Genomic DNA, 23,056 nt, shown 5'->3' on the forward strand with positions numbered 1-23,056 from the left:
ATAAACCAAGCTAGAGTGAAAAGCATCTGATGGCAGGGTGTGCCTGAATTTAGGCAATTTTCTAGTCTAACTGTGATCCTGACCTGATCAGTCAATTTAACATCATTTTATGTTGAGCACATAGGCTCTATATAGCTGTAAAGCTCTCAATATAATCTAATCCTTTGCAGATCAAAGCTCTCACTGCAGAGCCCTCAGCAGGATGACTTTAGATATAGAATACTGGAGAGCTAAGCATTGCATGGTAGAGACAGAACATGAATATATTGGGGCCCTCAGCCGGGTTCTAAAAAGATTAGTAATCTGAATAGTTCTGTTCAAGTCACTGACATGAAGTTTTATTTTTGCTATACAGCAAGAAAGGTAAAACCAGTGGCTTTCTCTAAAACATCATCTAAAAGATATCTGTTGAACCTAGCATTTTTCACCACCTATGAATTTGAATGTGAAATACGTTGATGTCTTTTAAAAGACATCATATTATATTGGCATGTGAGCAGTAACAAACTCCTGAAACACATCCTCTCATCCATTTGATCTACATATATATGCAAGCAGTTTTAAGTAAAATTTGTCTGGAAAAGGGACCTCCTTCACACAGGGAACTGAAAAACGTAATATATTTAGTATTATTATATAATATTAAATTATAACACTATAACATGCAAGAAATATAGTAAATTACAATTATCTATTATAATATTGCATAGAGTGCAATATCTTATTATAGTATTAAACAATAATTGAAATATATCATAGATACATTCAATTAAATGTTGTAGTAAATACTGATATTTAACAGTACATTAAGTGTTAATATTAAATATAGTAAGTAATAAGTACAGCTCCTACTCTTCAAAACACCTAAAATGGCTTTCTGGGGAGAAATTACCTCCTTTTAGAAGAAACAGAAAAGACAGCTAGTGTTTTTCCCTACAGAGGGCCAAAGTAAAGGCTGGTATGAGCCAGTCAGCATGGCAGTCTGTGTGGTAATGCTTGGTTTGAAAGACACCTAGCTGTGGATTATTTCACCTCATAGAAACAAAGAAATGTTTACACTCTCAATCAAATTTTAAGTAATTCCTGAGATCAAGGGGCCGCAGGAGGCGTTGGGCCTGGTTGGCTTAAGTTATGCCAAGTGTAAAGGCACTAGTCCTCCCCAGGTGTGGCTGCTGGGCACACCTGACTCAAAGCACACAGCTGCCCTCCTCCTGTCCAAGGAACAGTAAAAAGGGGCTGAGAGAAACTCATTTTTTCAAACCACTGAATCTTCTACAGGCAGAACATTTTCTGCTAAAAAAGGATTGGTTTTAGAACAATAACAAAATTCATCTCATGACCTTAAACCATGTGAGTACCACTTAGAGATTTAAAATTCAGAAAATGCTGGCAGCAGATGTCATCCTACTGATCTCTGAAAATGCTGATGCATTTACAGTAAATCTCTAACCAGGCCAGTTGTGCAACAAGTTGAAGTGACATAAAGTATTAACATTTATGGTGATGAGTCAAATCAAACAAACATCCTCTTTTATAAGCTTTCTCACAGCATGTAGTAGCATGTACTGTGAGTAATGAAACATCTATTACAGCCCTGACTTGCTCACAACTGAGCAAATGTTGCAATAGTTCTGTAGGGCCAGGCTTCACATTAAGCCTTTAGTGGGTAGATGAGAAGGATCAGCACTAACAAGGTTTACTTCATCTCAGTTTATTCAGGAAGAATGAGCCAGGTTTCCTGTCAGGAAAACAAAAAAGTGACATATTGCAAAATACCCAAAACCTATTTTAACTCCAGACTGACATATTTCAATACTTGCAGTTCACTCAAGTGCTCAGAAAGTCCCTTTTCATCAGGTGTATTTTGGGGGGGGAAAAAAAGAAAGAAAAAAAGAAAAAGAAAAAGAAAAAAAAAATTTAACATTTGCTTCCACAGCTCAATTTTGAATAAAATTGCCCACTTTGTACATCTGTATGCATCCAATGTATCTATACATGCGTTGTGATGTACTGCACTCAATTTTAACAGCTGCCCCTTCTGCTCAGCATCTTTCTGACCGCCCTGTGCATTGCTCACAGTAGAGAAAGGCTCATGTACGGTCTCCCAACCACACCTTCAACCTCACATTAACTTTTGACATTTATCAAAAAGATTTGGCTTTGTTCCATCTATACCATGACCAGTATAAAGAGCCAACAAAATTCCTATGAGTCAGAAATTTTAGTCTTAATACAGCAGATCATATGCTAGTTTTATACATATATATTCTTCCCAATTCAAACATATACTTTAAAACCACTTGTTTAAGGGCTTTCCTGACTAAAAAAAGTTTCCTGTGTCTGTCAAGGTTTTTGCAGCATTAGACCCTAAAGTTGTTGTCTCTCTTGGATACAGGTGATGACTATAAGCTGTGCAGTGCTATTGCTGTTACTGAACTGTAATGCAGAGGTGGGATTTGTTTATTTTGTTGGTTTTGGCTTTTTTAAAGCTCAACAGTTATTTAGATACAGCAAAATTTACATATCATTCTAGAAAAGTTCATGGAAAGATTTCTATAATAAAAGCTTTCTTCTGAAGGGAGAGGCTGTTGCTCAGACCTTACCCAGTATGAAGTCTTTAGGCAAGTTCCTGAGGAAGGTATAAAAGACTTGCTTTCTCATTTACTGTACATTTATACTACACTGAGAAATGTTTAGAGGAAAATTCCCTTGGTCTCCTGATTTAATGTGTTTTTATTACAGATTATCTGTGCACAAGCAGAGTTAATAATTCCTACAAGATCAGCTTGCCTCCCCCCCTCAGTTCTGAAATACTTCCTCTGTTATTTTTTTCCTTCCAAGGGGCAAACTTTTCTTGCTCATTTATGGCCCCAGATTACGGATCCAACTCTGTAATGCAATACTTGAACCCTTCAATCAGAAGCATATCTACATGAAGATAAAAGAAAATGCAACTCTTTGGAATTCCCCTTATTTTTGACTGTGAAAAGAGTGAGAGAGCTTAATATACAAAACCAGCAAGGTAAAGAAGTTAAAAGCACACAGCTGCTAGTGGTTTCACTCTTGTTCTTCATTTCCTCTTCCCTCTGTATGTTCAGATCATCAATATTTGTCATGTCACAATTTAAATTACAATCTCTTTGGCTCAAGGCTTGTGTCTTTATTTGAATTTGTTCACAGATTTGGGTACTCAAAAAACAGTGAGAAGACCAGAGCTTAGGAAAAACTGTGCCACTAGAATGCTTCCCTATCTAACAAGGTGTCTGCATCACCTTCATAAACAGCAAGGAGAAATAATAGACTGGTTTGTATCAAACAGACTCTACTGCTTTATTAATCAGTGTTAATGTACAGGTTAATTTAAAAAAGCTACAGTTTATGAAATGTATCATCTACTTACAAGATACAAATCTAGGCCAATTGCCACGGTATCTATTGATGCTCACCAACTGTAAAAAATTCACAGGTTTTTTTCTGATATACAAAACCTCAAGCAAACGTTCCTTGTTAAACATCCAGTAAAGATAACAGCATTCTACTAATTTCATATTGTGTTTTAGTGCAAAAGGAAGTACAAATATAAAAATACTGAGGCTTAGATAAAAAACCACCACAACAACAAAAACCCAAGCAAGCTGTGGAGTTAGAGGTGAGTATCAGCTATGGGTATTCTTCTAAGCTCTACGATCTGGGAGTTAGCCATGCTGCCACCGTCCTGGCTGCCATGGCACGACTCGTTATCACTGACACTGAGACCTGCACCTGAAATAGAGAAAAACAACAAAAATAAGAATCAATGAGAATGAAATTTTGACAATGAAATAAGGATACCCTGTCTCACTTTGCCTTATTCTGATTATTGAAATGTTTCCATACCCTGCAACCACATAGCAGGTTTCTTCTTACTAGTCTACCATTCTGAATCCATGTATTATAACATTAGCTCACAGCTTTGTACCATCCAGATATGCTTTGTCATAATTCCGCTGTCATTCACTTTTTTTGTCCCAGTAAGTGGTACAATAGTTATTTAGAAATTGCCTTGAAATCAGAAAAACATAAATCAAGGCCTGGTGAAGACTGGGTTCATGGTCTGTGTGTAAGAGTCTGGTATTTCCAAGGACTTCCTCATAAAGAACTGATTTTTAATGATACAACTTCCAAGTTAAACCATAATTCCAGCTATCTTAATAGGAGAGTAATTTCAACATGAGAAAAGACGACAGCCAAATATTCTTTAAATCCATATTTGGCATAAACTGGTGCATTGTTTCACTTCTGCTGGAAGACAATACTAGAGTTTGGTCCAAGGGAACCTCTAAAACATGTCTAGAAGAGACCTTGGGAGGCTACCTTCTCCATCCTTTTGTCATAGGGCTTCTGCTAGCTTCCTGCTTCCTATTTGTTTGATAGGGATTTCATTTGGACTTTTTTTTTTTTTTTTTTTTTTTTTTTTTTTTTTTTTTTTTTTTTTTGTGGGGTAGGTTTGAGTTGGTTAGCCTGAAGATGCATAATCCTCCACTTATTTTTATGCAATGCAAATTTTTTTCAGACTGTTCTGTCACAAAAGATCTGTTGGAACTATAAACTTCAGTGCTTTTTCAGCTCCTCTCCTTGAGCTGTAGAACAAATTCTATGCAATACATGAGTTTTGAGAGCTTAGGGTGTCTAGGCTTTAAATCTGTTGAGAACTGCATATCAGTATAATGAGGCATGAGGATTTCAATACAAATTACTTTCAGACATGATCCTGCAGCGATGTCATTTAACAAATGATGAGAGAAGTAATTTGTTTTGGGCAGAAGCAGATCTGCAACTACATGCCGTTCAAGGCACTTAAAAAGGAATGACATATGGCTCAAAACAGCCCTGAACAGGGTAATGCTGGGAGAGGCAGCGATTTGCATTTCATACTAAAAAACATTTTCTAGAATTTTTATCATGTGTGCAGTGCATCCCTTACTTCTACCTCAGCTGACATTCCAGTTTTTGGTTTGTTTGACAAAAGAAAAGAGTAGTGGTTTTTCTTGAGTTTCTTCATATTTTTCTATGCTCTCTCTTGTTCCACTTTTACAAAGTTTTCTCTTAGCATCCTTCTATTTACCACCCCTCAAGCAGAAAAGAAGTACTGTAAAGTGGGCAGTAGTGAGATGTTGCTTTGCTGTGGGAAGTCAGGCTGAAATCTTGAATACAGAGTTCAGTACAGAGAACCTGTGCAGATGGTAGGACTAGTCAAGTTTTCCTGCAGAGGTCTGGACAAAGTCCTGATAGGGGCCAAATTAAGATTTATGTCCTACGGTCCAGGGGAAAAATGGGTGAGCTGCAGCGTGACCATTTTTACACCTGGTTTTGGTGTTTGGGTCATGAGGAAACATGCATTCACTGATACTGATGAGTCCTTAGACCTGCATAACCCCAGCTCTTGGGAAACCAACAACTACTGGCAAAGTATGACAGGACTAAAATCCATCAACATACAGACACACAATAATAAAGTCAAGATTAGGATCTGAATTATTAAAATACTTGTTTATAAATGTCTTGAAGTTGATTTAAATTAGTATGCACATTTAACATTTTCATTGAGCCTGAATCCTAATATCCAAAAGGTGCTTGCTTGAATATCCTGGGAAAAACAGAAATTGTTTAAACAAGTCATTTTGGTTTTTTGATATTTGTTTTAGAAAGGAAACCTGACTGTAATAGAGAAGATGTATCAGACTGCTGTATTTACCACATGGGGATGGAAGGTCAAGTAAAAACCATGAAGTAAATAAAACACTTTGAATGGAGAAAACAATACTTCTTTGTGTAACATAATAACAGCGGAATTCATGCAAGACATTTAGTCAACCTGAAAAGGGTACAAATTCCAAAAACTGAAACATTCCATTATTTAAAACCATTTGACATCTTAAATATGATCATTCTGGGCTCAGATTTCAAGGTGAATATTAGTGTTAGAAAGATATTTGTCTTACTGGTGGCTATACAGGTAAAGTGGAAACTATTTAACATGGGGTTTCTTTAAGAGTCTTTTGCTGGGCACTATGAAAAGATCAAGTATTGGTATAATGGTATTACTTTATGTATGTTCTTAAATACATGTGCAAGTTTTGCCCATGCTCTGTGCAAAGTCAAAGAAGATCTTTTTTGTTAGAGAGGTTCATATCAGGAACTTGGTAGGTCAGAGACTGAAACAGGGTACTTTAGGTTTATAAGGGCCTTGTTCTGCTGATGTTGCAAAGACAAGCTATGTTAGAGCTGATCCTTTTTAGAAATAAGAACTGAAATGTAACCAGGATACCAGCTTACCAAACAGTCAGCAGGCTGGAAAGAGTATGACTGTTTACACAATGGAGTTTCATAGAGTTCATTGGTCCATTGTGCTCTCAGATTAGAGTGGAATTTAAACTCAATCAGATCCCAAAAAGCATGCACTCATCTAGATGTGAGTGGTAGGATGGTAGGTATGTAGCTGGGAGTATTACTTTTCCCCAGTTTATGAAGGAACTATTTGAAGAAAAATACGCAGAAAAATGAAGCTTTTCTTTCTTTTATTTTGTATGCCAGGACTAGCTGTAAACTGAAAAGTCTCAGCTTAGGCTTCAAACCCAGAGAGGTTCCTCCACTGACATCTGCTGGTGAAGGGCTAAACCAGTGCACCCCTACGTGCCCTGGAACACCAGCTGTTATCATCTGCTCACTCAGAGATAGGTCAGACTTTCACTAAAACATTTTAAGGGGGACTTTTTTTGTAAGTACTGTATTCTTATTGTTGGGAAAACATTTTCTCTCTCAGTTATACAGTTATATCTTGCTTAATCAGTCATGATTTTATTATATGTGTGGGATCTATATGAATAAGCTACACAAACAAAATTTAATTATTTTTTCATGGTTCTAACTTCACAGAAAGTACACAAACAGACATCCAGACTTCTATAAATAAAGTTCAGATTGAACTCAAAATGCTAAGTGGGTATTGTGCAGTCACATTCAACGGCCATCAGGTAACACACATGTGACAGCCACAAATGAGACACTGAATGAATATACAAACTAGCTGTCTTTCCTTTTTTTTTTTTTTTTTCTTTTTTTTTTTAATTCGAAGTGAGCTGTTCAAAACAGAAATCATGATGTAAGGCAGGGACTTTGCCACCTACAGTCTACATGCCCTTAAAGAGAGAGTCTCCAGGATGCTACACTAAACACCTTTCTGAATTGTAATTTCAAATGTTTCCTCTGGTTCAGAATGGCCACGAGATGCTTTATTCTTAAATCAGGCACCTTCAGTCATCCTGGTGTCACCAAGGTTTATAAAATGCTGACTTTGGAACCCTAGCTGTATTAGATTGAAAATCATGAATCTTTTTATATAACATTGTTATGGTAACAGCTGTATTTGTGTGGAGTTTTTATCTTATAGATTTTTCAAGGTATTTTCCATATCAGAGAATCATTGGAATATGTACATCGTATTAAAGAAACACGGAATATTTATATGATATTTATCACAATGCCATCTATTAAGATTAAAAAGACACTAAGGTATGGTTGTAGCAGTATTCTGCTTAATATTTGGATGTTATTGGTAGCATTTGGATACTACTCTGGTGGGTCACCCGTCACTCCCAGGAGGAGTCCCTCAAGGACTTTGCTGGATTTTGGTTTCATATCGCATCCAACAGAACAAACTGGTTTTGTGCATCACAGAAAGGGAGAGGACAAGAATATTTGTAATATATAGATGGAAGCTCAGAAATCTGTAAAGCTATCATGCATTTATTGCATTCATGCTTTAGAAAAATGCTGATGGGCAGCTTTGGGACAGATTGCATGTACTTTATTCTTGTTGGCTCCTTTTCTAACTGCCCAGCCCTAACCAGAGTAGAAGTCCTCAGGGAATTCTGGTACATTGGGCTTTATCCTCAATGACAATAACATATGACTGTCATAATCAGGAAGGCAAAGGTCTTACTAAATTGCCTATCCATATAAACCTTGCACAAGAAATCAGAGGAAAAATGAGATCTAGTCCAAAACTGCAGACTTTTAAAGTTAATCAATGAAATCAACAAAAAAACTAATTAATAAATAACTATCTTTCTCAACAGAAGCAGTCTGAATCATTATAAGAGACATAAAAAAATAAAAAAAAAAATAAATAAATACAAACTCATAAACATAAAAAAACCCCCACTTTTTTAGCACATGTCAGTGAGCAGGACATATCACCAATTTTTTTTCTCCTACAATATTTGGGTTTTTTTTCCTTCCATAAGCCACTTTGGAGCGGGACTGCCTTCCAAAAGATCTCCACAATAAAAGAAATTGTGTGATATATTGAGCGGAGTGAATCCTTAACTGTGCATTTCTGTATGGACATGAGCATATTTGATAGAAAGAAGGAATTACTTGGTAAGGTATTCAAATACAATAGCTGTATGATTTAAGAAGCCCACTGGATTTCTCTCATGAAACAGAAAACCCTATCACCATGTGATGCTTGTAAAAAGCTAGCACAACAGGTAGCTAAGAAAAAGCTCAATTAGATGGACACCTGATTTGCCAGAACTGCACTTGTATACCTCCATCTGACCCAGCCTGTATTTCAGGTTAATCTGTAATTAGGCCCAGCATTAATGACTGTGGAACCAAGGGCTAAGTGCACAGTTCTACAACACATTCCTCTAGCAACAAGACTGAGTATGCCAGCACAGCTATTTATGGGGCTGTACTGCACACTGCAAATTTCTAAACACTGACAAGTTAAAAACAAAGTTTTTCTGTGGAGGACTAGTTGAATTTTTAAAAAATTTGTCTTCATTTCTACAGCTGAGAGTGGCAGGAGGGCGGGAATGAAATTTTAGCTTTGCTATGATTATACTCATTTCCATTGATCTTGGCTGCCAGGTTAAACTTTGTGGCTACAAAATTATGCCCTGTGAGCGTAAGTTAAAGTCACCTTCAGAAAGCTCAGAACTACATGAGCAGAAAGATCAGACGAAGCACAAAGGGGCATAAAAACATTTTTACATACTCCTCTGCTGATCAGCACTGAACCTCAGTCAGCCCTCAGAGTTGGAACATTGCTATAAGTTTTAGTACAGATTGACAGTTTTAGGGAACACAGATAATGGAAGGTTCTGTTTCAGTTTTTCACAGATAAAGTTCAAACATGGTATTTCTAATTTTCCTCCAAAAGCAACACCCCCCCAGTTTAGCAGTGATAAAACTAGTTAATCTGGGTGGAAGAGCACCTTCTCCCTGCTCTTCCAGAATAAAGAATGCTCAGCCTTCTGAAATAAAACCTCTTCTAAAAGGCTTTGAGAAGCGCCTCACACAGCATATAACAGGCAAGAGCAGTTCAGCAAAAAGGCATCTTGGCTGCCTATACACATTAGACTGTTTAGAGAAGAGGTCCTTGTCTTCCCATTGCCAAGACCACTTCTTTCTTGGAGTCAGGACTAGTGGTCAAAGGGCATCAGACTAACTGATGTAGAGTTGGAAAGAGAAGGGAGAGGAAGAAGAAGATGAAAAGGAGAAATCTAGCCTGAATTCTTGTGGTTTCATGTGAGCATAAGCCATGATGCAAGAGAGGAAGAAATGTGGTGCTGAGAGACTAGGAGATGAGCTCATTTCAGTGCCTGCTAGCTTAACTATTAACATGAAACTCCTGTTAGACCACTGCAGAGTGAATACTTAAGCAGAATAGGTCCATATTGCCAAACAGAGAAAAGAAATACAGCTTTACATCATCTCATCTCTCTTTATTACTTCTGTGTTATTCCTTGCCTCCCTTTCCTTGGCCATGCACTGAACTGAACTGGAGAACATGTCAAGATGAAAATAATAAAATAGATTTTAGTTACAGAAAAGCTTGGGTTGTTTGTTTGGGATTTTTTGATTCAGGGTTTTAGTGGTTTTTTGGAGTTTGTTTGTTTGTTTGAGATTTTTGTTGGTTGGTTTTTTGGGGGGTTGTTGTTGTTTTTGTTGTTTGGGGTTTTTTTTAAAGGATAAAATATGCGTCAAGCTAGAGGTTGTGTTTGAGATAATAGCTGATAAACATTTACTTTACTGGTCAAATATACTCTAACCTTTCACACCACATCTTTAGTTCATCTTGTTCAAATGTGAAGCTGAAACCAGATGGGACAACTGGTTTGGTCTAGAAATCATGGGTTTTTTACTCTTATAAGACTACTGGGGACACTGTGTGGGCACAAGAATAAGCACTAGTGTAAAATTGTTAGACAATACTTGAATCAGTAATGTAAATAAAATATTTTTCTCCAAAAATGGCCTGAGGTTACTGCTTCAAATCACATTAATATGAAATGTTCATTAAAAACAAATTATAATAAATATTAATAAAGAAGACAATGATAGAATTTAGGCAAGAAAATCAAAAGCTGGTTTTAGACCTACTTTCTCAAAGAACTTAAAACAAGTTAACTAGGGACAGAGCTTGAAGACTTAAGAAAAAAGTAACTAAGTGCAGAATATGTGTTGAATTGTATTATATTTCAGCTATGGCTGTTGCCTAGATTATTCTTCATGACTTAAGACTCTTGTCTTCTATAGTTTATGGATGCCAACAGACTCACTTAAGCAGTAAACATTGTGTAATAGTAGGAATGTTAGATGTAGACGGCTTCATGTCTTATTAACTATCTATGAATTATCTGATTTCCTTCATAGTGTTCAAGAAGTTAAGAGTAAAAGCTACCTTCTTACATATCTAAAAAAGTTTGCAATACCTATAACTTCTGCACCTTGCTTTCAAAGTCTTGGAAAACAAAATTTACTGCTAGCGAAGTAGAACAAGTCTGTAAAATGTCTAGAAAAAATAATAAATATAAAACGGATTTCCACAGAACATAGAATAGTTTGGTTGGAAGACACCTTAAAGACCATCTATTTCCTGCCCCTTACCACGGGCAGGAACATCTTCCACTAGACCAGGTTGCTCAGAGTCCCATTAAACCTGGCCTTGAACACTTAAAAGGACTGGGCAGCCATAGCTTCTCTGGGTAACCTGTGCCAGGGCCTCCCCACCATCATTAAGAATTTCTTCCTAATACCTAATATAAACATGCCATCTTTCAGTTCAAAGCCGTTCCCCCTTGTCCTGTCACACTATGCCCTTATCAAAAGTCCATCTCCCACTCTCCTGTAGCGCCTTTAGGAACTGGAATGGACTTAAAGCACTCCTCAGTGCCTTCCCTTCTCCAGGCTGACATCCCCAACTCTCCCAGACTTTCCTCATAGCAGAGGCACTCCAGCCCTCTGAGCACCTTCATGACCTCCTCTGGAATCAGTCTGTGTCCTTTGCATGTTGAGGGCCCCATAATTAGAGGCATTTCCTGCAATGTAAACTGGCCTAGGATACACAGTGTTATGAACTTACTGAATAAAAATATTTGTTTATTATTCCCAGTCTTCCATCCATTTTGACTTTTCTTGATATCACTGAAGAGAATAAGCTTCTGAAATTACGTGTGCCAGCTCACTTCTTAATCTGCTACTCTCATGAATGCCTTGCTTTTGTCTCTTGCAAGGCTCACTGGTCTGAAATCATTAATCCCTAAAGATCATTTAGGTGACCTCCTGCTACCAAGCAAGTCCATTTGTTCTTTACCTGAGTGGGCTTTGGTTAGTGTGTGCCACATCTTATTAGGTAGGATTCCTTTGCCTCTTAGGTTGTCCTAGCAGACATTCCCATGTTGACTGATCTTTAAACTTTTCATTGGAAAATTCCAATTTTCATTGAAAGTCAGATTATGTTAAGAGACCTTATTATCCCTATCTCATGGAATGGTGACACCATTAGGATGAGTAACACCATAGCAATACAGAAAACTTTGAGGGACAAGGGGAAGAGTCACTCACCAGTCTTTAAAGCGAATATTAGGTCATCAAACTCTTGTGATTCCTCATCAGCTACTAATGAGCTGGTACTGAATCCTCCAGAAGGGTGTAAAACATTACCATTTTGTGGACTCTGCTTAAAGGCAGCAGTAGCTTGACTAGCAGGCTGCAAGGATGCCCTCTCCCAGTCTGCAGGTACCTGTAGAGTTTAAAATTACACAGAAATGCAGTAATCATCAAAACTATTGTATAGAACTGGAAATTATGACCAGAGCTGAAGATTAAGAGATTTTGGAACTAGCTATTTTGTCACGTCTATAGGATGTGACCAGGAAGCCTTTTTAAACTTTTTAATAAATTCTATCTATCATCTATATCTATCTGTCTATATTTTCATTTCCCCTGCCTTTTCTTCCCTTCTGTATTGGGTTTTCATGGCCAAATTCTGGTAGTAGAAGGGATTACAAGGGGCCTACTGGGGTGGTTCTGTGAGAAGGTACTGGAAGTAGCTTCTCTTCCATGCCTCCAGGGCACTCCTCTCCAGGGAGTAATCCCTGGCAGCTGCAAAGATGTTTCCACTGAGAAACCTGAGCCAATAAGAAGTGGTGGCAATGCCTCTGTGATAATATATTTAAGAAGAAAATAGAAAGTTATTGTGTTGATGTAATGGTGGCCAGGGAAGAGCAGGATGAGAATTTGTCAGAATCAGTGGAGAAGGAAGGGGAGAAGGTGCTCCAGATGCCAGAGCTGGTATTCCCCTGCAGGCAGTGGTGCAGTCCATGGTGAAGCAGCTGTGTCCTGTGCATGGAGGTCCATGGGGATTCAGAGATCCACCTGCAGCCCATGGAGGAGCCCCACACCAGAGCAGGGGATGCCTGAGAGGAGGCTGTGACCGTGCGGGAGGTGTTTAGAGAGAAGAGACTATGCTGGGGCCTGTCCATGAAGGATTACAACCCTTGGAAGAGAGACCCATGCTGTAGCAGTCTGGGGAGGACTCTTGCCTGTGGGATGGACTCTCACTGGGGAAGTCCATGGAGAACTCTCTTCTGTGCGAGGGACCCCATGCTCAAGGAGAGGAAGAACTCCTCTCCCTGAGGAGCTGGAGAAGCTATGGGTGATAAACGGACCATAACCCCCATTCCATGTCTCTCTGTCCTACTGTGGGAAGAATTAGACCTGGGAAAGAGGGAGGGATAGGGAGGAGGGGAAGGTGCTTTTAAGGTGTTTTGTTTTGGTTTTTGTTTTTGTTTGTTTGTTTGTTTTCCCATTATGCTCCTCTGATTTTGTTTCTATGCAGAGGAGAGTGAGAGAGACACTTTAGCACTTTAGTGCCTGGCATCCAGGCAGGGCAAACCCACTACACCTTCCCTTCCCTTCCCTTTTCCCTTTTCCCTTTTCCCCTTTTCCCTTTTCCCTCCTTTTCTCTTTTCCCTTTTCCTTATTTCCACTCCCTTCCTTTTCCATTCCATTCCATTCCATTCCATTCCATTCCATTCCATTCCATTCCATTCCATTCCATTCCATTCCATTCCATTCCATTCCATTCCATCTTCTGTGCAATTTCCAGAAGTCTTGCACATAACTCTGAGAAATTAAGTACTTAAAACTAAAACCTATAGTAGTAAGCTGAAAGAATTAATCTGATATTTTGATTTCTCATTACCTACTTTTGACACTTTAACCAACCTCTATAATACAATGAATACTCAAGTGTGAAAGGGGAAATTCTCTTGCTGGGATGTTATCAGGGCACAGTAAGTTACAAGAATAACATGGATAAAGAACAACTTCTGTCATTAAAATAAATGATTAAAAAACCCTCCTATCCGCCCCCGTCCAAGACAACTATAATATTTAGCATCACATTCCCATGTATTATACTTAAGAACTAACACTGAAATTCCCGGGTAATTTCAATAAACAAGTTAACGATTATAGAGCACTATAGGGATCTCACCTCTTCCATAGCACTGATGAGGTTCTGCGTGGACTTGCTGATCTCTCCTCCTGCAGCTGGCAAACCACTGCCATGTGTGAAAAATGCTGATCCTGGAGTTGTATGCCCATTCATGTCTACAGTGTAGCTTGCTTTCACAGGACAGCAAAGTTGGTTGTGCAGGATAAAATATACCACAAAGACATAAAGACCCTTAAATGGAGATTGAAAGAGAACATCAGGCTGTGAAATTCAGGGAGCTTGGTTCAGAGCTTTCTGTGCAAAATAATGGAGGATATCACTGTCCACAAGAGATCTAAAATTTACAAGTTCAGATCCTGGGTTTTTTAACTAAAGCACACATGCAGACAAACAGACACAAGTATTCAAAAATTATTATTTGGTTGAACCTACAGAGATGCAAAGGAAAGCCATGGCCCCAAAACCAACAAAACCTACTTGAGTTTCACAGTTGTAACAGTGAAAATGAGGTTAAAGGCCTCGTTTATAATAGTATTTGGCACTGTTCCTTAGCCACAGTTCTTCATTTTCTTACTGACCTGCTGGCTTTTTTTAATCTTCACCTCATGCAAACGGCACTGCTGGTATCACAGATACCATAACTATAAATTAGATTTTCTGTGATATGCATGAATTCAGCCCTGGTTTTCATTTCTGATTACAACAAAGGCTCTGCTGTATGCTTCTGCAGTTTTTCTTTAAATCTTGCTAATTTTAACCTTTATGATGAGCCAAGAAAAGTATTATAACCATGTCTTGTGTTTGTAGAGAAATCCAGTAATTTAACTTCTCCATATGAAATCTGACTTACCTTAATTTTTAAGTTGCACTAATTCTGAGGGAAAATAATCCACTCCAACAGATAAATCAAACTGTTCAATAATTACTAAAGAAGTGGTTACCAAAATAGTACAGAAAGAAGTCTTCTGCATTCTTACCAATTGCTGCAATATAATTACATTTGCAATGGGATTTTCTATTCCCATTGTTCTCTGAACCCTGAAGCCACTTGTACTAAACAGAACAATTCATTTTAAAGATATCCACTGGCATGGAAGTACTAACTGGGATTACAAATAGGAAGGAGTTTAATCTAATTATATTTGTGAATTGCTAACAAAAGGAATCTTGAAAATACTTGAAAAAAGAAGAGACTGAAAATACTCAATAGCACTTCATGATACACAGACTGATAATATCTATTGCCAAAATGATATGACAGAATTGTCTGGTCCCAAGTGACACATAAGAGAAGCTAATGGGATTCAACTGGATTTCAATCTCAGTTGGTTAAACGCTGGAAATACTCTCACACAGGTACTACAAAACCATACAGCATGTGAGTTTTTTAACAGAAAAACCCCACAAAAATTACTATTTTGAGAAAATATCTTCCTACTCTTCTATATTATTGTTTATTTGTCATGACAACTCAGAGCAGTTCACTAAGAGGAAATTTCTTTGTAATACATATAAGTAAATACATTCCATAAAAGAGATGCAAACACATGTTTGAGACACTAAAAAGGAAACTAAAATATCTTTTCATTTTATAAACAAGTTCAAGGATTCTGGTATAGGTCAAACGTAATGAGGCCAGCAAATGGATTTATTTTAATTTAAGTTGCTATGGATATGAAAAGGATAAAAACCCCAAGAAGAGCCCCAAGATTATAGTGACAATTCAAAATTCAGAGTAGTCTCTACCAGTTCAGTCTCTGAGGGCCTTGCCACAAATGTTGCACAGACATTTCAAGTGGTTTTATACTTTTCAAGAAAACCCATTAGGTGAAGATGCTGCAGAGCCCTGTCTTTTGAAATTGCAGGAACACAAGTCATTGGCATACGGGGTCCATGAGAAGTCACTCTTCTGTGTAGCCTCAAGTGTGGACACTCACTTTTCTAAAACAAATGCACATGGAATAAAGTGTCACAATTATCTCCTTAACGTAGTCTGTGTCCAGATGTAACTCTGCAGATGGATGATGAGACAACTCCTCTGGGTCCTTGCAAAATAATCACATGGACACAGGGAGGTTATTTTAATATGTAGGGACAGGAGAAGTCAAACGCTGAGACAGATAGCAGAACGAAAATTTGTGTTTTAATTCTCCCATCTTGTAAATTGTTACAGCAATGTCTTACAAAGAGAAGCTTATACCCAACATTCCTATGTAGGAAATACATGTAGCACAGGAATTCTTGCTGTGCAGAGAATTCCTTGCTTAGCTGGATAAAGGATGGAACTTTCTTTCACCCATATTCCTCTCCATATCTAGAATCTCAATAAGATAATGCTCTGTAGATATGAGTTTCTTCGTACCATCACTATGGTTTTGTTTGAAGCATCAAAAGGTTTTTGGGGTCATATTCTGACAATCCTCTGTTCCTATTAAAAACCTCAGGAAGGTAATCAGGAAACCAGAACAAGTAAAACGGTCCTGACCAAATAGCACTGAGTTCCAAAGAACATACACATGAAGATGTCATGCAGTAAATGATATGGATTTCTGTTTCTTTTCAAGCCAGGCTATTTACTCTGAAAGAGCATGGGCAGCATGCTTAGGTTGTGTCAGTGCAACCACAGCTTTCACAGTTTCTGTGGGTTTTTTCAAAAGCAACAGTCTGAGAATTCAACTATCCTTCATCATGCTTTTGACTCTACTGATGTTCCTTTTTACTTCAACATTTAACACTGTAAAAACTGTCATAAACTGCTGTGAAAATAGGGTTGTTGACATTGTAATACATGTTTTTCTGTGTTTATCATATAAACAACTCTAGCCAAGATGGAACTACTGTACTTTTTCAGAGGCTCACAGACCTTGTCCTTGCTGGTTGGACTGAGAATGAAATGAAGAGAATAGTCAATTTGTGCTGACAGACCTGCTGGGAACCTACACCCACCAAAAGGATTGAAAAGAGGTTGGTCATGGTATGGATATTAGTTAGCAGTCAATAATGTCTCTGTTAAATTTGTGGGATTTCTTTTTATTATTATTTTATTCTTAGATGTTTTCTCAAAAAAACCTAACCTAAATTCAAAATCCCAAACCCCAAAATCTCAGCCTAGTGCCAGTAACCTTTGCTGTTGCATATAAATTGGAAGTCATGTTCCTCAACTCACAAGAATATGCCAGGGGCCATGAGAACCTCTTGAGTCTCAAATTGCAATGACTGACTGATAATCAAAAAGAGCTTGACCTGGGCTCCATGGAAGCAGACTGAGCAACTAAGCTGAAAAACTAGGAATCTGGAGGATTTAATAATAATTCCACATAAATTCTGTGCACTGGGCCCACAGGACTAATTACAAAACATTTAACTCCGTTTTATTTATGGTCACATTTTGATAGTAGCATTAGTACAATGGCACAGTAAAAGAGGAAAGAAAAAAAGTGGCAATAATGTATTTCCAATCAAGGAAGGTGGGAAGTACTTCAAGCAGGCAATTAGGTTGTTCCAAAGGAGGGAGCACAAACAGGCAACTTACAGCTCTAAAACATAGTGCCTATTTGAAAAAGGCCTGCAAGAGACTGTCTGCAAAAGGCTGCTGATTATTTTACTGGTATTTGCTGACAGAAGACAATTAAGCTCTTATTATTTCATCTCCGCAAGCTGATCTGGGTCGTCATCTCTTTTGTACTGTTATGTCAGGAAAAAAAAATCCATATAAACACAGGTATAACTGTCTGAAAGAAAGCTCACATGGAAAAGTTTGATGGGATATTTTTGTTCAGTGAGGTGGGAGCAGCCTTAGTGCTGCTCTAGGTTATGCCAGGTATTTCACTTTACAAGACACAGTCATGGAAAAGGCAGTGAGATGTTTACAGAAGGAGAGAGAAGGGTCCTAAGTTGAAACAGGCAAGGTTCCAACTGGATAAGAGGAAAATATATTTAATGTGGGGGTAACTAAGCACCAGAACAACCTGCCCAAAGAGACTGTGGAAATTTCTCTATAGAAGAAGAAGGGAGTTTTTTTCTGTTATATGTGCACAAAACATAATTGGTGAGGGGGTTTTGTCCATGCATGTGTGCGAGGGGGGTTCTCCTATGCAACAGACTGATTTATTTATTCTGAAGGAGCAGCTGCAGGAAGCTAGTAAATTAAGGACAGAATACATTAATACATATTTACACCTCATGAGATCTCATGCAGAGTTGGAGGACTGATCTATAGAAAATTGCATACTGAGCACTCAGTCTCTGCCCCTGTCCTCCAATTCTGTGAGCTCCAAATTACTGTGATGACACTACATTATGTCAAATTTTGAAAACTGAGCTAACTCTGTTACTAGTAATGAGTAATGATAAAATAAACTTTAGGCAATCAACAAATCTTTTCATCATGTCCTTTTAATGTACAGAGAGAAAACCAAGATGCTTACTATGTCAAGTGATTTTATTATTATTTTATTTATCTGATAAACACAAACATGGCAAGGTTTTGGACTTATTTTTTAAGCTAATATGCATCATACTTCTCTCACAAGTATTTTAACCATGTGTAAGATATCCTACCCTGAAACTGTAGAACCTCTTTTTTAAGGAGAAATACATTCAGATACCATCATCTGTTTTAGAGGAATGGTATTTCTATATATAAAACTAAAGTATCTTAAGAGGACTTTTGTGAATGAAAAGTAATTTTATCACTACATTTTAGGATTTCCTGAACCTGCTTCTGGGTATGTGTTAGCACTAACAAAAACTGCTGGCACTCTACAGAGACACTCTTCAAGTTCCTAATTTAATTTGGAAAATTTTGTTTGTTAACTACCATCACATGAATATATCACTAAAAGTTGCTTTTCTAAAGGCAAATACTTAAAGCAAGGCTTCTGAAGAAAGCTGACCGCTTGTCAGACCACAAATTCCAGTGCCAGAAATGGTTCATTCTGATCCTTAGAACAGGATGGCTAAAAAACTCATTTCTATTTTTACAGCTCCACCCTTGTTGGGAAAGATGACGGATGTCCCTACACACCCTTATTCATGCCAGGTGGTAAAAACACCCCAATAAAGCACACAAACATATCTTTCACAACAGAAGAGTTGTCCATACTTGGATCAGCTTTTGACACTCTGTTTGTCATTACTGTAATTTCTGTATGGTGGTTTATGCTTTGGTTAGCCTTACTTCAGATTTTTAATTTTATCAGGGTGAGATTTAATTTCATTCTCTGTCTGGACTGTGCTAATTTACTCTTGGCAACCAGTCCTAGGATGTCTTTTCCTTGTTAATTTAGTGGTCACACTGTTCTTGGATAGCTGTCAATGGTCAGGGGTGCTGCTGGTACTTCTGGTGGTGTGCTACTCAATGCCTTGGCTGGTTTCTTGTGAAGCTCCCTAGCGTTTTCATTAATTTATGGGAAGTTCTTATGTTGTTTTCCAATCACTGGATGGTCAAAAACTGCTGTGGATTAACTCTGATTTACATAACAAGTGCCTACTTCTTTTGGGAAAATTACCAGTCTGCTTAATATAAATAAACTGCATGTTTCACTAAGTTCAAAAGCTAGTGTCTGCAAAGCAAAAAATTACTCGCAAAAGTAAAGGAATTATATTCAAGAAATCATAATCAGTGCCATTGTACAATGCAGGATATAAATTTGATAATATGAGATATCATATTTCCAAATAATTTTTGATTAGTTATGGAACTGAATATTCATACATGCAGTAGTATTAATAAGGTGAGCCAAGTGGGAAACACAAAAGGCATAATTCTCTATTTTTTTTTGCAAGGAAAGCTTTCCTTCCTTTCCTGCTTCCCTTCCTTCTTTGTTTTTAGAGATAATTATGATAAATTGCAGGTGTGGCATTTTTCTATGCACTCTTTAATGTATATTTTATTTTGCCATTATTTTTTTCAATCCTATTTTAATTTGAGAGCAGATTGAAGGTCTTTTATTGTTGCTATTATGACAGAAGTATCACCTTAGTCATATGATACATCTTAAGCCATCACTTAACCTCTCCCACTCATGGCTCTTCAAAAATAATAACCTTTGAAATATATATCAAAGACCCTTTGTTTGAATGTGATTCTTTTTCTTAGAAAAGGCTGTAAAACTGTAGCAGTACAATTCCATCAGCTGATGATTGCACTTAGCAAGTAGACTTTGTACCTGCTGTGTAGTAAGTGTTAGAATGTTTATTTGCCATTAGGAGTCAGTTTTGATGAAACCATTGTAATTCTTATCAATCATGCAATTTATCTTATCTCAGTTCCAACTGTGAACTTTTATGGCTTATCTGCACATTGCTTCCTTAGGCATTTATACCGATTTTGCTCTTGTAGGACAAGATTTGTGTCAGTTACAGCTGAAGACCTAAAAATTAACACCAAAAGCAAAAAAAAAAAAAAAGGAATCAAGGATAAATATTCGTAATTCAGTACTGCAAAACCAATACCATGCTGGTAGGCATCACGTGTTGAATCAACCAACTGCCACCACACACACACATACAAGAACAGAAGCCACCTTAAAAAATGGAATTAAGAAAAGTAATAATTCATATATCTATCATTAAATTAAAAATGCATTTACAGGTCAGCCCTGAGATATACTTTTTTTGAGTGCTTTCATTTTTTGGCAAAGTTTTAATTGCACAGATAAACAGGTTACAGGCATATTCTGTAATAACAGAAAAAAATACTGTGCTTTCAGCATTTTGAACAAGTTTTCCTAATACTAATGTTTCATCAGAAAATTTAGTATACTCTGCCAAGTTTCTCTTTATGCAGAGCCAGCTATGCCAACACCATGCTGGATCTTGCAATTTCTACTCAAAGCCAAAGCCATAAATTTCTTTCTGGCAAACTGCACCAGGCTCTGATTTAGTCTAAACTTGGCTAAGTCTTACCTGACAGGTTCACACACTTCGGCACATCTTTAAAAAGCAGATTTGCCTGGACACACAGGATTCACTACAAATATTTTACATAGCTCTCAGAACACTTGTAACTACTCCCACACAAGTATAATTTTTACCTCTCATTTTAGCACTGTAAGTGGTGGAAAAGTTCTTAGGGTTTTGTTTGTTTGTTTGTTTGTTTGGGGTTTTTAATTAATTTTTTATTTTTTCACAGGATTTGCTTTTTTTTTTTTTTTTTGTCAGTAGTTATAGTTTGTTTCAAGGGCACAGATTCAGCATTAAAACAGAGGTGTAAAGCTCAAAAATTAACTTTAAATATAGATGGTTAGCCAAACTTGCCAAACCTGTAGATTAAGCTAGAATACAATTCTGTCACTTCCTTCCAATGCAGTCATCCTGGAAACACAAAGAAAGCCCTATTTTTGAATTTCAAGCTTAGCTGGGAAAGAAAGAAATACTGAGTTGAACACCAAAGGTAGGAACCTGGGAGAGGTGAAGGGCAAACATGGGAGACACAGTGCTCAGAAGCAGCTTGCAATTCCTCCCATGGCTGTGGCTGCAGCCACTCCTTACAGAGCTCTGTGAGAGAGCAAATTTCAGCAACCACAAATGGTGGCAGGAGGTTCAGAACAAAAAAAGAGCAAAGAAGACTGGCACCCCATTGCTCCCCATCTCTGTCCCAATTCTTAGCCTGCTAATTTTTTTTCCCTCCGACTTTTTTTTTTTTTTTTTTTTTTTTTTTTTTTTTTTTTTTTTTTTTTTTTTTTTTTTTTTTTTTTTTCCCAGTTTTCTTTCCTGTAGAGGCAACAGAAACTAGGGACACCATTCTTTGAGATCCTTTTTGCATTACGTCCTCCTTGTGCTTTTTCCTATAAGGAGGACCGCTCTGGAAGCAAAAAGTAGCCAGATCACATACCAGTGAAACCAGATTATTTGTCCACTGATGAATCTTACATTAAAAAAGAACAAGCAGGAAGATCAAACATAGTAAGGTTATGCTCATACATTTTTCAACTCCTAGAAATATGAGTGGTCATGAGTTTTCACATATGCTTAGTAAAATTTTAGGAACATTTACTCTCATGTTTGCTTTCCATGGTAAACATTTATAATTGAACCTACCTTTTACATCTCACTTTAGATTTTAAGCCCACTACTGCTTTTATTTCTTTCCCAGACAAGAAAAGGTTGATGAAAATGCTTTTGCAACCTCTGCTCCTAGTTCAAGAGATTCCCTAACAGTCTCAGAACTGTTAATTCTCTAGTTATATCTGAAAGCAAGTATATCTGAAAACTCAAAGAAGCTAGCAATTGAAGAAACTACATTTAAAGAACAGACAAGCTAGCACCACAGTGCACAGACAAAATAAGAGCCACTCCTGCAGCACATTATTATTTTTATTGTTATTTTTTTTGTTAAAGCAGTAATTTCTAATTATCTGTATTAATGACAGAGATAAAAGAAACAGGGAATAGAAAATGGGCTTTTAGTAACCAGAAGAGTCAAAAAGACAGAAGCTAACTCATGGCTGATCTGTTTCATGGCATTACAGACCATCTCAGAGTTAAGCTAAAAGATATTGTTATAGCAACATTTTCCCCTTTGAAATTTATTTCAGTGTCATAATCTCTCTTATGTCTACAGTTGTCTCTCTGATTCTTGTTACTCTGACTGACAAATTGGATAAGCTATCTATTTAGCAGCATTTCAGTGCAGTACCATAAAAAGTTGCAACAAGAACTCTCCAACTTCAGAAGCCATAAATGCAAGAAACCTGAGTGTTTCAGGGCAAGACTGATGGGAATAGAGTGTTTGTGTACTCCAGCATTCTCTGACTATCTGGAAAACCCTTTGGTGATGTTGAAGCCAGTAAGACACGTACAGACATGCAAGGCTGTAAGGAACCAAACAAGGTCTCACCACATTCAACCATCCCTTAGTAAAAACCGACCCCAGCAAATATCTTCCAATGATTTTTCTATGCTTTTTACATCCAGAATAACAGATGTGTAAGTTATTACAAGAAGAAATTTTGCCAGACAACTGTCTGAGAACTACAGTTTTTGTATAGTAGGCTTTGCTGTTAAGTGATACTCAAGGCAAATGTCAGCAATTTACACTCCCTACTTCCCTTGATTTCAGTGAAAAAAAAAAATCCTATAGATACTTACTGCCTTTCCACAGATTTAGGGATAGCAGAAGACAAGTCTTTTAAAGCAGGAAGCTAGAACTGTTTCGGTTAGGTATGCTGCTCAAGAAAAGGAAAATGTGGGGGGAAAAAAAGGATAAAGACTAGATGTCCTTCCATATCTGACAAGTAGGTGAACAAGAGTAGGCGGAGG

At 37.4% G+C, this 23,056-nt stretch overlaps 1 protein-coding gene across 1 annotated transcript in view; it reads right to left on the reverse strand.

The window, feature by feature from the left end:
* Positions 1 to 3,305: 3,305 nt before the first annotated feature.
* The window catches only part of ADGRV1 (adhesion G protein-coupled receptor V1), a 258,887-nt gene continuing 239,136 nt past the window's right edge, over positions 3,306 to 23,056 (reverse strand). The window contains exons 87-89 of the mRNA XM_066339463.1: positions 13,832 to 14,023; positions 11,896 to 12,073; positions 3,306 to 3,762 (exon numbers count right to left, since the gene is read on the reverse strand). Coding sequence (XP_066195560.1) covers positions 3,644 to 3,762; positions 11,896 to 12,073; positions 13,832 to 14,023 — 489 coding nt within the window. The 3' untranslated portion in view covers positions 3,306 to 3,643. The remainder of the gene's footprint in view (positions 3,763 to 11,895; positions 12,074 to 13,831; positions 14,024 to 23,056) is intronic.

This window comes from Sylvia atricapilla, chromosome Z (genome assembly GCF_009819655.1).
Source record: "Sylvia atricapilla isolate bSylAtr1 chromosome Z, bSylAtr1.pri, whole genome shotgun sequence".
NCBI lineage: Eukaryota > Metazoa > Chordata > Aves > Passeriformes > Sylviidae > Sylvia > Sylvia atricapilla.